This window comes from Rhinopithecus bieti, unplaced genomic scaffold, assembly GCF_001698545.2.
Source record: "Rhinopithecus bieti isolate Rb0 unplaced genomic scaffold, ASM169854v2 scaffold_4655, whole genome shotgun sequence".
Classification (NCBI taxonomy): Eukaryota; Metazoa; Chordata; class Mammalia; order Primates; family Cercopithecidae; genus Rhinopithecus; species Rhinopithecus bieti.
Window position 1 is genome coordinate 1,428,042 of NW_016804517.1, and position 15,399 is coordinate 1,443,440.

The window sequence follows — 15,399 nt, forward strand, 5'->3', positions numbered from 1 at the left end:
AATGTGTAACAGTAGCAGAATTTCAGTCCCTGCCATGGAGCGGGAAGCTGCATTTTAACCTGGTTGCAGGCTATTTATTATTTTTTATTTTTGAGACGGAGTCTCGCTCTGTCGCCCAGGCTGGAGTGCAGTGGCCGGATCTCTTCTCACTGCAAGCTCCGCCTCCCAGGTTCACGCCATTCTCCTGCCTCAGCCTCCGGAGTAGCTGGGACTACAGGCACCCGCCACCTCGCCTGGCTAGTTTTTTGCATTTTTAGTAGAGATGGGGTTTCACCGTGTTAGCCAGGATGGTCTCGATTTCCTGACCTCGTGATCCGCCCGCCTCGGCCTCCCAAAGTGCTGGGATTACAGGCTTGAGCCACCGCGCCGAGGCTCTATTGTCTTGTGACTTTCACTGCTTCAATTAAAAAGCTGTTTTCTTATTGTTCCTTTGAAGGTTGCAGATATTTTTGTCTGTCTGCTCTTAGGAGCTTTCTGTTTTTCATGTAACAATTTTACTGTGTTATACCTATGTGTCTGTGTGTGTCTGTGTGTGTGTGTGTGTGTGTGTGTGTGTGTGTGTGTGTGTGTGTGTCTGTATTAGTCTGTTCTCATGCTGCTGATAAAGACATACCTGAGACCGGGTAATTTATAAAGGAAAGAGGTTCAATGGACTCACAGTTCCATATGGGTGGGGAGGCCTCACAGTCATGGTGGAAGATGAAGGAAGAGCATTTCTTACATGACAGCAGGCAAGAGAGCATGTGCAGGGGAACTCCCCTTCATAAAACCATCAGATATTGTGAGACTTATTCAGTGTCATGAGAATAGCACTGGAAAAACCTACCCCCATGAGTCAGTTACCTCCTACTGGGTCCCTCCCACAGCACTTGGGAATTATGGGAGCTACAATTCAAAATGAGATTTGAGTGGGGACCCACCCAAACCATATCAGTGTCTTTTATATTTATTGTGCTAGTCATTTACAGTGCCTCTTGAAATCTGTGGCCTGATTTTTTTTTTTTTATCAGTTTTGGAAAATTCATATTGATTATTTCTTCAAATACTGCTTTTGCTATATTCTCTCTTTTCTGTCCTTTTGAGACTCCAGTTGTACAGAGGTTAGAACTTCTCCCAAGACTCCACATCTCATGTCCTTTTTCCTATGTTTTAAAATTCCTTTTCTTTATTTAATGTAGCTATTTTATTTGGACTTATCTTCCAGTTTACTAATTGTGTCTTCTGTTATTAAAGTTGACTATAGAGTTATTAAATTTCAGTTACTGCTTTTTTCATTTCTAAAATTTCAGCTTCAAAAAGTTCTTTGTAATTTCCAGTTTTCTGCTAAAATAACTAACATTTTAATCACTTTTCTGAAACATATTTGTCACAATTACTTCAAAGTTCATTTCTGATAATTCCAATATCACAATCTCCCATGTGTCTCCTTCTGTTGCATGACTTCTACTTTTTTCTCAGTTTTAGGTTATGGGGTGTTGCCTAATTTTTTTTTTTTTTTTTTTAACCCAACATTAGGCATGAAAAATTGTAGAAAGAGTGTGATACTCTGGATTACGTGGTCTTCCTTCATGGAGGATTTGCTTTTGCTCCTGACAGGCAGGAAGACTAGGGTCAGATCACATAATCCAATTATAGATTGCACAGATATAAAACAGGATTCAGTCTTATTGGGTACATGGTTATTAGCAGTTAAAGTTTAGCCTCCCTGGATTTCAACTTGTTGGGCCTGATTCCAATTTTTGTCCCTCCAACCATTTTAGACTTTAGAAGCTTTGATCAACTTCTTAGCCTGTCAGCTTTTAATTTATGTTACTTACTTATTTTCTTAGAAGTATTTTGTAATTGGTGAATACCTCAGAAAAACACTGAACATTAGGCTGACATCTCTGGACTTCACTTTTCTGTGGGATATTGGCCCCTCAATTCCTTGCTGCTTGGAAGTTTTCCAATGCCTTATTTTCATAATTTTGATTCAGCCTCTCTAATTATTATGGGTGGGAGGGTTGATTATCAGTAAACGAATCTTCATCACCAGAAGAAGAAATTGATAAGATAATTTTTTGAATAATAATTTATTTTGAATTCAAAACAGTACCTGTTTTTTTTTGTTTGTTTTTGTTTTGTTTTTTTTTTTTGAGACGGAGTTTTGCTCTTGTTGCCCAGCCTGGAGTGCAATGGTGTGATCTCGGCTCACCACAACCTCCCCCTCCTGGATTCAAGAGATTCTCCTGCCTCAGCCTCCTGAGTAGCTGGAATTACAGGCATGCACCACAACACCTGGCTAATTTTGTATTTTTAGTAGAGATAGGGTTTCTACATGTTGGTCAGGTTGGTCTCGAACTCCCAATCTCAGGCAATCCACCTGCCTCAGCCTCCCAAAGTGTTGGGATTACAGGCATGAGCCACCGCGCCTGGCCCAACAGTCTCTATTGAAACATTAAAGATAGGTTTAAAAAATACAAATAACCTATTAATTTTAGCTCATAGTGATATGTCACATTTTGACAATCAACTCACAACTTTTCTTAAAAACTTTGAAGCACAGTTTTAGAGAAACATTAGTGCTTTCCTGATTTTAACTTGAAATAAAATTTGGTAAACTTTATACACTATTAGAAAAATATGCCAATTGTTTGCTTGAATGATTTCATATTTTTCCTTGTTATGAATATTGTTGAAAAGGTGATTGATATTGCCATGCATTATCAGTAAGTTAATGAATACTTCACTCAAGTACAGTTGCATCATTTAACAACAGGGATACATTCTAAGAAATGTGCCTTTAGGCAATTTTATGATTGTGCAAACATCAAAAAGTGTACTTACAGAAACCTAGATGGTATATAGCCTATTACACACCTAGGCTATATGACATAGCCTATTGCTCCCGAATACTGTAAGCAATTGTAACATGATGGTAAGTATTTGTATATCTACACATATCTAAACATAGAAAAGGTACAGTAAAAATATGGTATAAAAGATAAAAAAGGTACAGCTATGTATAGCAGCTTCATTATAATCTTACAAGACCACTGTTGCATATGTGGTCTGTCACTGACAGAAAATTTATTGCATGATGCATGACTGTACCTTAATAAGAGTCATTTTCTAAATTAGTTTAGTACAAGTAACTATAAAAGTGGCAAACTTCCATTTACATCGCTATGGAAATTTTATAATTAGAGCTTAATTTTTTGAGGATATGCTAATGAATGTCAAAAGGAAACCAATGTTATTTACTTGTTACTTTTATAATGAATGTGTTAAACAAACATGCACAGCACGGTGCTCAATATTTGGACAGTAGAGGGTGCAATTGTACCTTTAGTTCTGTATTTTAGTCATTAGAAATTAGTATTTAATGGGTGAGAGATAAATTTGGAGAATGTACTGTTTGTTGAAGCTGTACGCTATTTATGGAAGTGTATTTAAAATAAAATGAATCATATAAAGAAGGAGTACAAATTTCACAATCATGTGATGCTTTGCTTTACCTTGTACTTTTAAAAAATGAAACATTTAAATCTCAATCAGAAACTATTTTCCGAAAATACTATTTTAACTGAATAAAATAAAGAATATATTTTCTACATATAGAAAGGCATATACATATCAACATGACATTTTTCTGTTGCGGAACTTTATTAATATTAATTACATATGTTTTTCCTCTTGGGAAATTGTGCTTCCAAAAGGATTAGGTATATTGATGACTGCATCATGAGACTCCCAGTTTGTGGGAGGAAAAATATAATTAAAACCGCTAAAGATAAATGATGCAATGCCAAAGGGTTCTTACATTCACATGGTTATTAATGGTAAGGTTTTATTGAAGATCTAGGAGTTCACACAGTTGCGAATCAGAAACTTAGATTTCTATTTAGACACTGAAGCAGCATTATAACATTGCAGTTAAAAGCTTAATTTATAAAGATTTTGGGATATATATATGCAAGGCTTTGGCTTTTATCTTCAAATTTGACTCTTTAATAGATAAGGATTTATTTTATTTTCTCATAGGGATGGCTTGTCTTTAGGTTTTTTAAGGTTGACAACAATTACTTTTTTTAAGACCTATATTCAAGTCTAATAAATTTGAAGAGCTTATGAAGTCTTCTTTCTGACTTTTTAAAATTACAGAAAACATCTACCTGAGAAATATTCTTTTTTGCATTAACAAACCATATATTCCTGTCTTTTGATTTAATTGAACAGCTATTTAACATAGCATTTTGTGACTTTATAATTATTGTTAATTCCCAAGAGTTAGCACTTTTATGTTCAATTGATTGTGATGTTAAGCTTATTATTTTATATCTAGGGCCAACTCTGACATTCTGTGGAAAAAGCAAAGCAAGAACAAGGGAGAGGAGATGGGAAATAAGTATATGTATGTTAAGAATTAAGTTAGTGAAGGAATTTTGCAGATGGATGTAAATTTGCTTCTTGGACTTTAAATCTTAACTTTCAAATTATAAATGATCAGGTAGGACACAAGCATTGGTTAATAATCACGGAAGATATTAAGTATCTTAATTGAAAGCATCTGCTTTTGAAATAATATCAAATGATATGAATAGTTTTCTACAAGATGTATGTATTAAGAAGCACTAGTAAAGAAGGCCAACTCCAAATAAAGCAGTCGGCTTTTGAAGGGGTAGCTGAAACTGTGGAAGAAACAAAGAAGAAATTGCAAAACTGTTGATTGTGTAGACATTGCCAGTGTTACATAAAAGAGCACTGTACCTTGAAGATAATATATTATAAGTCTAAGAGTAAGAAAGAAGGTGAGATTATGGTGATTTAAAAGTGCATTAATAGAGTTGAAAAAAGTAGTTGGATATCAAGCACATTGTTTTCTAGAAAAAAAATCAGAGTGACAGGAAGAAAACATCGTTATCATGGTCCTTAAACAGGCAAATATGTTGTTCAAATAGGGATTATTATTATTTTTTTCTGTAGAAGAAAACTCATTTTAAAGTTAAGCCTCTGATATATTTGATTTCTTACATACAGAAAGGTTTAAACTAAGCCTCTGATATGTTTGATTTATTAAATATTACACAACACCATCAATAAACAGAAAATTTGTCCCTTTTGATTCTTTTCCACAGAGAGGTGTGTTTTACATATTAAATAAATAATTGTTGACTGCATTTACTCCTACTTTTATTTATTCAACACAATTAGCAAGTATAGTGAGCACCTTCCTGTTCTAGGTATTGGTGAACAAAATAGACATAATTCTTTGCTTTTATAGTTTACAGTCTAATGGGAGATGTATCTATTTAACAAATATGTATGCAAATATTAGGGTTAGCGTTAGGGTTAGGGTTATGATGCATAATATATAATTATGCATTCTGATAAAGTGCTTTTAGAAGGGAAAATATTATGGGGATAATTCTGAAGGATTATTAGAGGTAGTTTTATTTTAGGGAAGAACTGAAGAATAGATTTATTGAATAAACAACTCAAGAGATGAGAGGCGGTGATGGGGCAGTGATGGGGCTAGGATTTGAAGGTAATGAAAGGGGTTGGGAACAGGGCTTCACAGGCAAAAAGAGAATTCCCATTGGAAGCTATGAAATGTTAAAACATAATTGCTTAATGCTTGGAGAACTTAAAGAACTAAAGGATCACTGTAACACTTACGTAATTCATTACGCATCAAATGCTCTACCTATTTTGATCCCATTGTAGTCCTTCCTTGAACATTTTCCCAGCCTAAGCAATAATCCTGTGACCTAGTCTAATTTTAAAGGGCGGAAATGTGATGATGGGTCAAATGGCAAGGCTAATCTTTCCTGTAGGCACCAAATTTGTTATATGTTCATGGTTTTCTGTCATGTCATTGGCTGTGGTCACAGGCTGGGCAAATTGTGGTTTGAAAGGGGAGATGCGAGTAGTTGACAGTACTGTTTGTGGGAATAGAACTGTGTGTTCTTGTCTCAGATATTGCTGTGTATGTAGATAGCAATAGGGGATTTCACAAATGGAGAAAATGCTTGTACTTTCTATTAAATTGTCTGACTTTTAAAGTATTAAATGCCATGAATACTCAGGTTCAACACTGAAAGTATTAGAAGAAGGAAGGTTTAGTTGTTAAACAATTGTGTATATTTACCATTTATTTACATAGTGTATACAGTATGTAATATTTTTTGTATTTACTGTACATTTATTTTGGAAATTCATAATATATACTGGAAAGTTAAAAGTACTGATAATAATGCAGAAAGAAATCTCTTTTCTTATTTTTTTCTCAATGTCTCCCAAACATTTTGACCATAAAACTCTTTTCATTACATTTATTACCATTTTAAGGAACTAGTGTTCTTTAGTTAACATTCTGAGGAAAGCTCTGCATTAGAGTTGCCTGGTTGCTAGCAGAGCTTTACTTTGACACCCCTCTTAGAACAACATATTTGCCTGCTTAAGATCCATGATAACCATGTTTTCTTCCTGTCACTTTGAATATTTTCTAGAAAATATGTGTCTTTATACAACTACTTTTTTTCTTGAAAGAATCACCACTTAAAAGATTCCACCTCTCAATGTTGTTGCACTGGGGATTAAGTTTCCAGCATATGAACTTTGGGGGAGACATTCACATCATAGCTGACATATTTGCTTTTTTTTTTTTTTTCTGTGGGAGGTGGGATAGGATGGGATGTTAAACCATGGCATATGTTGCTGTCACTCCTTTAATTCTCTGTATTTGTGTGTTTGTATGTATGTATATGTATGTTATTTGTGTGTACCCTTGAGAGTGACATAAAGTAAACTGAAAAATAGAGCAAACGTGGAAACACTGTGATCTTAGGTAAGTTTTAGTTCTGTAACTGCTGAGAGAATATTACTTGCAGTTTTCCGATGGAGGATCTGACCAGTGGAAACTGGAAAATGAAAGTAAGCAATTTTCACTAAGTTCTCTATGTTCCTAACAGCAGCAATTGCTTTTAATATTCCACAAATAAACATTGTGAAGATTTCCCTGTCATTTTTTCCACTTAAAAGTTGTAGTCAACATAGGTGCTTTTCTAAAGAAGCTGGATGATTAGAATTTTGGTATTTTAGGGAAAATTAGATGATTTTTCCATAATGACTCTCTACATTAACTCTTTGAGCAAAAAATTTGTATGTAATACAGTAACTCTAGACACTAGATTCTAGATGTGTAATTGTATTTTGCACTAATATCAAAAAAGTGTGAAAGTTCCTATTGTACATTTATTTATATGGTGCATGGAAACTATATGATACTTTAGATATTGCTGTTTTGGGTAACTTCTTCATTATATAGGTGTTTGCACATTTGTCTTTTAAGTTTAAATCTGGACCACTAATATTTAAAGTATTCTTTACCTACCAGATTAAATGCCTGTGCTTTGAAAATGAATTTTTAAAAATCCAGCCTAGACCATAAAGGAATTACTGAATCTTTTCTAAAAACCAACATTAGGCGAGGCGAATGATAATGTTATAGTTAGTTACAAATACATAGTGAATGTATGCATCTCCTGGACCCCAGCCTGGAGCTCCTATCCTTGTTTCAAGAATAATACTTGGCAATATCTTGGCCCTGGAATGATATCCATTTGCTTTACTAGCCTACTGCTCCATTTGCCCTTCGTTAGAAAAGTGGATGTCTGGATTTCCAACTCATGCTGATTATAGAAAAGTCACAATTTGAAGATTCCTTAATTTGAAGTTAGGTGATATTTACATGCCTATTAAATTAATGAGAGTGGAGAGCTCCATGTTTTCCCTACTAAGTCTTTTGCCTGCAAAGCCCCTCTCCCTTGAATCACTGACATTCTCACAATATAAACAAATTTTCTGACATCTTTCTGTTGCCCAATGCAGTCATTTTACCTACTAATAAAAAAAAAATTCAATTCACCCAAATTTCTGTTTTATTGTCTTTCTTACATCTTCAGTATTTTCTTACCTTACTATTTTTAAACAGTTTGCTAACAAAATTTAGGTTTTCTTTACTTTAAATTTTGGTTACAAAACCTGTAAGAAGAAAATGGCCAAGTTATATCAACTGCTAAATACTAGTTAAAATAAAATCAAGAGCAAAAAAGAAAAAAATCACAGACTGTAGAGCTATTCTATAAGCCCCATGATATCAAATCTGTTTTCAGAATCAAAATTACTTTTGAAAGTACTTTAGAAAATTTTGTGGAAAATATTGATGATTTGCCTTAGTAAAAGATGCACATTTAATATACCAGAAGAATCACTGAAATGGAACTGAGCAACTCTAACTTATTTATAATACAGGTAGATATGTTGCATGTACATATACATTAAGCTTCACATACATATACATTAAGCTTCAGATGCAGTAAAATGGTGTCTTGTGAATAAAGCATTTTAGATTCTATTTTATGCATTTAAAATTTTATGCTTATTTCAAAATACAAAAGCCTAATATTTTCTTCTTGATTTTTTTTTCTTTTGGCTATTGGAAATGAGCAGCTGACTAAACAGTAGAAATAAATGTTCATTTTGTTAGATAGTTCATGAGTTTTCATGAGAACCAGTTTAGCCTGAGGCCCAATAATAACTTCCTGTCATCTTAAGAAGGGGACTATAAAAATTCATTTCACCTAATATTAAGCGTGACACTAATTCGGTATTAAATGCTAAGTACATTAGCAATTATGGTACAGTGCACTATTACTTTCCAAGTCTCTGCAGTAAGGTTTTCATCATTAATGGTTTATTTTTTTTTCTTTTCCATGCAGAACTTACCATTTGAAATACTATAACTTGAAAACAGCCAAACTATTTAGATTTTTACTTATATCCATGTAAATATATATTTCTTATGGCCAAATCTATCCACTAAACACAATTATAGAACTAGTTCTACAGGAATTAATAAAATAGCCAGTACTTGAGTCACTGTACTTAGTAGGGAATCAATGTAAGTTCCAGTTTCTGTTAAAACAATAAAGCAAAAAGGGATCCTTGAATTATTGTCTAATTTATCAAAGTATAATTAAAATTCTATTGTTTGACTCATCCCCCTTTATAGTCCAAAGACAATTCCGGTTGTGCATTATTATTCATTGCAATAGGATGATTGCTTTCCTAAAACATATTCACACAAAGTAATGTATAAGTGGGTTTGTAATGTGCCTAAAATAATAGGTATTATCATTACAGATCTTCCTTGGTTTTACTTTTCTATCAGTAACATGGAAAGCAAAATTTGAAAATATTTATAAACTAGAGAGGCTCAGATATTTTGAATTAAATAGGGTGACCAACTCTCTTGGTTTGCCTGAGACTGGAAGATACTTAGAACTTTTAGTTTTAAAGACAGGACAGTTTCAAGCAATTTTAGGATTAGTACAATCTCTGGCAAATGGGTTCAAGTTACTGTACCCTGAACCAGAATGTAATCTTGTTGAAATAAAGACAGTTTTGGGAAAAGGAACTTTTTGAAAACCTTGCTGCTGATCTTTCAGGATTTTAAAAATTTGTCCTCTTCACTCCCTGACGCCTAAGTCAAGCAAGTTGATGTTAAGGATACTCTTCTGTCTCTGGATGCAGAATAGGACAGTAGCAACATTTATAAGTTCTACAAAAAGTAATGAGGGGTAGGGACTTCAGCTGTATGTCACCTAGTCTGGATATGAAGCCAGACTTTGCCATTGATTAGGCGAATGATTCTGTGCCTTCATTTTTCTCTAATATTAATAGAATATTAATAATATTCAACTTATAGGGTTATATGAACAGTACATATAAGAAGTGAAGGAAGTTAGTTATTTTTTGTGATCTTGATTATGATTAGCAACTTAGAACAAACCATTATGTCTGCCAGTAATAGTAGCTTTAAAATCTAGATTCTTAGGAGGACTTGTTACTTTTAGCAATCTTCTGCAAGAGGTAGCTTCTATCACCTAAAAGGCTCAGCTATATTTTTGTTTGTTTATTTTTTCGCATTCAAGATACACACATGACATGGCAGAAGAAAATTTCAAAACTTAAGATTCTTCCAGGAAATACGGTGTCAGTGGAATGGACAAGTGGATAAAATTAGCACAGTTCTTTTGGGCTAATAATGTTTTTAGTGAAGGATGATAAATTCTACAGATTTATTTTTGAATAGCTAGTATTATAATAAAGATACTTTATTGGAATAGCTCATCAAATGATTCTGAGGGTCCATTAAGGAAGACATGTCAGTTTTTATTCTCAATTATGAGGGTTGGGTGCAAGATTGAAGAGCATAATAGAGTTTAACAGGCCTCAGTTTGGTCTGGCTACCAGTAGAACTTTGCTTTTATTAAAGTTATGAAAAAGGAAGACTGCTGAAAAGCAGGTTGTGAGTTGATTATGAAATTCTAGAGTATGAATTCAGTTCCTTCAAAATTCCATTGTTCTAATTGTCAGCATCTAATGTCAAAGCTTCATCTCAGGTAGGCAGTGGGGCAGGGCTCAGATCAAGCCATTCTCCTCTACTCTATCCCTGAAGGAATTTGAGGTAGACACTTCCTAATTAGCAGAAAGTAGACTTGTGCCTGATCTTTGATCTTGTAATTTAGCCAATTAAGTTTACTATATGACACATAGTAAAGATAATTTGTCTGTTAAGATGTAATTGCAGGACTTTGATTTTTCACATAAGGTTTATTTCCAGCATTTACTAAGTACAAGGCAGAAGATGTTTAAGAAAATATTGGAAACACTCAAAAGGTTGAGATGGAAACCTGATTGCTCAAGATCTAAACAGCTGGCCAAAACATCATTGAAAACATAGCTAAAATATTTATTTTACTTTAAAATGAAAGAGAAAAGGCTAGAATCCTGGATTTTGCATATGAAATTATAAAGCATTTAAGGGAAAATAAATTTTAAAAAATAACACAGCCTGACATAACTAGATTCTATTCCTTGAACACCTTTTAAAGTCAATGGTAAAAGTCATGTCTTTTCAGCTGTTTACTCTCTTTGTGTTTGTTATAACAGATGCCTGACTGTCAATATCAGATTCATCCTGGAACAGATTTTATATCATGAGATGTACATTGAAAATGAAAATGTAATGTGTATACCTCCTATAATTACATGTAGATATGCCAGCTAAAATAGTGAAAAATATTTACATATTTTAGTGTATAAAAAACTCACTTTTTTCCAAAATGCCTACATATTTTGGTTGAAGTCTTATTTTTTATTTTGGGAAAGTGTTTTAGTTATTTTCCTTTGTACATGTGGACAGACTTCCTACAAATGAGGAAGAAGCTTCTCTACTTTGTGCTGCTCAAAAACATTAAGCAACCCCATTTAAACCCTAAATAGACTCTAAAACGTCAATGAAAAACTTGCTTAGAATATTTGTTTTCACTTTAAAAATGAAAGAGATGGTTGGGCACAGTGGCTCATGTCTGCAATCCCAGCATTCTGGGAGGCCAGTGCGGGCAGATCACGAGATAAGAGATCGAGAACATCCTGGCCAACATGGTAACACCCCGTCTCTACTGAAAATACAAAAACAAGCCTGCATGGTGGCAGGTGCCTGTAGTCCCAGCTACTCTGGAGGCTGAGGCAGGAGAATCACTTGAATCCAGGAGGCGGAGGTTGCAGTGAGCTGAGATTGTGCCACTGCACTTCAGCCTGGGTGACAAGAGCAAAACTCCATCACAGAAAAATAAAAAAAAGAAAAGAAAAGAAAAGAAAAGAAAAACTAAAAAAGGAAAAAAAAAGGAAGAGAAAATCCTGGAACTCTGAACCCAACCTAGCAGTTGTCTAATTATGTCCTGTACACATTGTATCTGATATATTTTTAGACATAAACTCATGGCTTCATGAACCTCAATAATAGATCTATAGGAAAAAGTCATTTTGTATTAAACATTTTCCCATGGAAATAAAGAATTCCCACAGGTTAAATAAGAATTTGGCCTTTTGCCCAGAAGAAGGAAATTTTCATGGAAGTTTTTTTAGAATACAGTGAGTTATACAAAGTCACAGTACTTCTGCTTGGTTTACTTTTAATTAAAACAACAATAATTCAGAGCTATTATTATTTTCAATATTTGTAAGTTGCTCATTTCTTCATTGCAAAAGAAAATGTTTTGAGAATGATCCATTTTATGTATCACATTTAGAACTAAATGTACTTCTGAAAGTCTGTGTTGGAAAGCAGAAAAATGAAGTGTCTTGTGTAATCTGCATTGAGAGAATTTATTAGATAATCATCTACATAAAAGAATATTTAGGACTGCGTATCTTTTGTCATTTAGTCCGGTAATTACAAACAACCACACTTTAAATGAACAAGCTTGTTAACATACCTTGACCTCCCTCCCTCCTTTCCTCCCTTCCTCTGTCTCTAGCTTAAATACAAAAAGTTGTGTATTCAAAAGCAACCGTGTGCAAGTTATTTTGATACTATTCTTTGTTAACTTTAGAATTGCATTGCAATTCAATTTTATTTTCTATCCACTTTGTTTTAGTGTTAAGGAATGACCAAATAGAGCATTGAAGATTATAATATTGAGTGCCCAAGAATAGTGGTCAAAAGTCTGCCAATAAAGATGCTATAAAATTGGATGAGTTGTTAAAGTCTTAAGCAAATATTAGGAATTTAGGTACATATTAGGCAGATATTTAAAGATTCTATACATGTGTTCCCATGATGGGAGAGTAACACTTGGATAGAAAGGATGTTACCTAATTGTGATCATTTTGGGGAATATTGAGTGGGCAGGGATGGGGATGGGAGCGGGTAGAGGTGGGGGTGACTGCAGTATAGTGTATAATTCACTGCAGCCGGAGTAGTCTCCCTGGCTCCTTCACGATTTTCCCTCTTCTTCAAAGTTTGTGTCAGGATGTCTTCCTGGCCATTCAAGTGGAAATACACATTCCTAACAGCTTGATTGTGAGGAAAGTAATATTTTTAAAGGTATGGTTCAGTTTCAAGATGAACTTTTTGGAGCTCAGGAATGATTTTAACCCCCCACCCTCTCCCCGCCAAATTCAGCAAATGTAAGAAGAAAGGCCCATCAGAGAACTATTCCCAGGCACCAGCTCAAGGCGGAGGGCTCATGGGGAAGCTGAATGGCCTGCTAGGGCCCAAATCCGTTTTTGGCTTTTGCCCTAAAAGAGTTCCCTGATCAGAGTTTGGAAGGGGCAGAAAGGAGAGTAACTATCTGGAGCAGGTAAAGAGTAGCAACGCCTCGGGGGGGTAAAATCAGAACCCCCACCCCCTACCCCACAACGCTTTCCCAAAGGTAGTAGGCTGAAAGGGGAAATTCCTCGCGGGCGCCGACTCCCTCGCAGCTCCTGAAAGGCAAGTTTCTTCGCAAGCATTAGCCACCTGTGTGAGGCGCTCCGGGTGGAAAAGGTGGTGTGGGAGAAGCGACAGCTCGGCCACACCGCTCGGGAGCTTTCTTTAGTGAGGCCGGCCGTCAAAATACCTCCAGAACTCAGAGCTTGGATGATACAGAGTCCCCTATGCCTCGTACGTCGCTAGGATCGTAGCCCAACATTCTCCAGGCTGGTCGGCTCTGGAGTCAGCTGAGGCCTCCGGAGTTTGCCCGGGGTCCTCCCTGTCCCCTCCCTCCCACCTCCCCACCCCCGAAGTAGAGCTCCCTCCTCGCTCCGCCCGCACACCCCCGGCGCGCCTCGGAGGCTTATCAGGCTCCCCGCACGCCCCGCAAGCTTCCTTGGGCGCCCGGCGCGAGGGACCCTGAGAGCTCAGCCGCTGCCTCAGAGCCCCCATTCACGTCCCTTCTTCCCGCTCCCCAGCCACCGCGCCTCCCGGCTCTTCTACCCCGTGCCGCGGCGCCCAACGCGTCTCAGGTTTAATCCCGGGTTGGACCTGCTGGTTTGCTCTCCCCACTCTGAGCCTCACAGCCAGCCCAGAGAAGTGGAATCTGCACTGAAACTCTGGGTGGCTGAAGCCGGCGGACTGGGCATGCTCAGAAGCCAGGGCTGGCTTTGGTCTCAAGTAGGAAGCTTTGGCACTCGGGAGGCAGCGGCGACTTTGGGGAAAGTTGATCGGAGAGGGGAGGAAGCCCCAAGACGCGGAGCAGCGGCAGGAAGGAGCCCCCGGCAGCCCGGAGGAGCATGGGCACCTTGCGGGATTTACAGTACGCGCTCCAGGAGAAGATCGAGGAGCTGAGGCAGCGGGATGCTCTCATCGACGAGCTGGAGCTGGAGTTGGATCAGAAGGACGAACTGATCCAGAAGCTGCAGAACGAGCTGGACAAGTACCGCTCGGTGATCCGACCAGCCACCCAGCAGGCGCAGAAGCAGAGCGCGAGCACCTTGCAGGGCGAGCCGCGCACCAAGCGGCAGGCGATCTCCGCCGAGCCCACCGCCTTCGACATCCAGGATCTCAGCCATGTGACCCTGCCCTTCTACCCCAAGAGCCCACAGTAAGCAGGGGTGACGCGCTGGGTCCATGTGGCGCCCTGGCGGTGGGGAGCTGCGGGTCTCTGTATTGTCTGTCGGCCCCCGCCCCTCCCGCTTGCCATGTCTGTCCTCATCCTCAGAAATGTTTCATTTTAACGGGCACTTCTTGCGGGGCTGTGCACGTTTCTCAGAGCCAGACTCACTGCACATACGTTGCCTTGGTGTCTTTGTCAGATGTCAAGGTATTATTTTTAAATATACATATACATTCGTATAAGCCACCTAGTGTACATAGAGTTTGAACGCGTCCCAGGTGTGTGTCCGACCGTGTGTGTGAGTGTGAGAGAAGAAATAAAAAGCCCCCCTGTCTCCCAAAAGCCCTGGCAAACCAGCCCAGCTGGAAAATCCTAAATGCAGGCTCATCAGACTTGAAATGAAATGCGTCTGATATCACCCATACTTTCTATGCTTTTGTGGCTCTCCCAGATTTCTCTACCTGCTGGCGCTTCACGCTGGTACCCTTCAAACCTGACGTGCTTGTCATCATCAAAGTGTGAAACATAAGCAAATACGCATAGAAAAAGGAAGAATTTTTGATTTCCTGAATTGGATGACATTTACAATCCATAAATGGAAGACTAGTCTGTTGATTTTGAAGAAATATTTTTTCATAACATATGAGGAAGAAGATTGCTTGTTTTCCTTAAGGAACGTGCATAATGTTACTAATGGAGCATCTCCATCTCCCAAGACGTGGTTGCTTGTTTCCAGGCTTAGATACAGATAAGCACACTTACCTTATTTAAAACGTGGATCCATTGTTTGCCTTACTCTTGGCTTCTAATGCAACCACTGTGGCATTGTTCTAGCCTTTTAGAGAACTGTGCAATTCTGATGTTAGTGGGCTTCATAACTTGGATGGAAAAAATTTAATGAAACTTGTTATACAACACTCAACTCAGAGTTCGTATAGAGAGTAAAGCTACAGGAACATGAGGTTAACAGAGA

General features: G+C 37.2%; 1 protein-coding gene across 1 annotated transcript in view; it reads left to right on the forward strand.

Moving 5' to 3' along the window:
* Positions 1–12,372: 12,372 nt before the first annotated feature.
* The window catches only part of LOC108527538 (cGMP-dependent protein kinase 1-like), a 93,791-nt gene continuing 90,764 nt past the window's right edge, over positions 12,373–15,399 (forward strand). Inside the window, exon 1 of the mRNA XM_017868854.1 lies at positions 12,373–14,414. Coding sequence (XP_017724343.1) covers positions 14,104–14,414 — 311 coding nt within the window. The 5' untranslated portion in view covers positions 12,373–14,103. The remainder of the gene's footprint in view (positions 14,415–15,399) is intronic.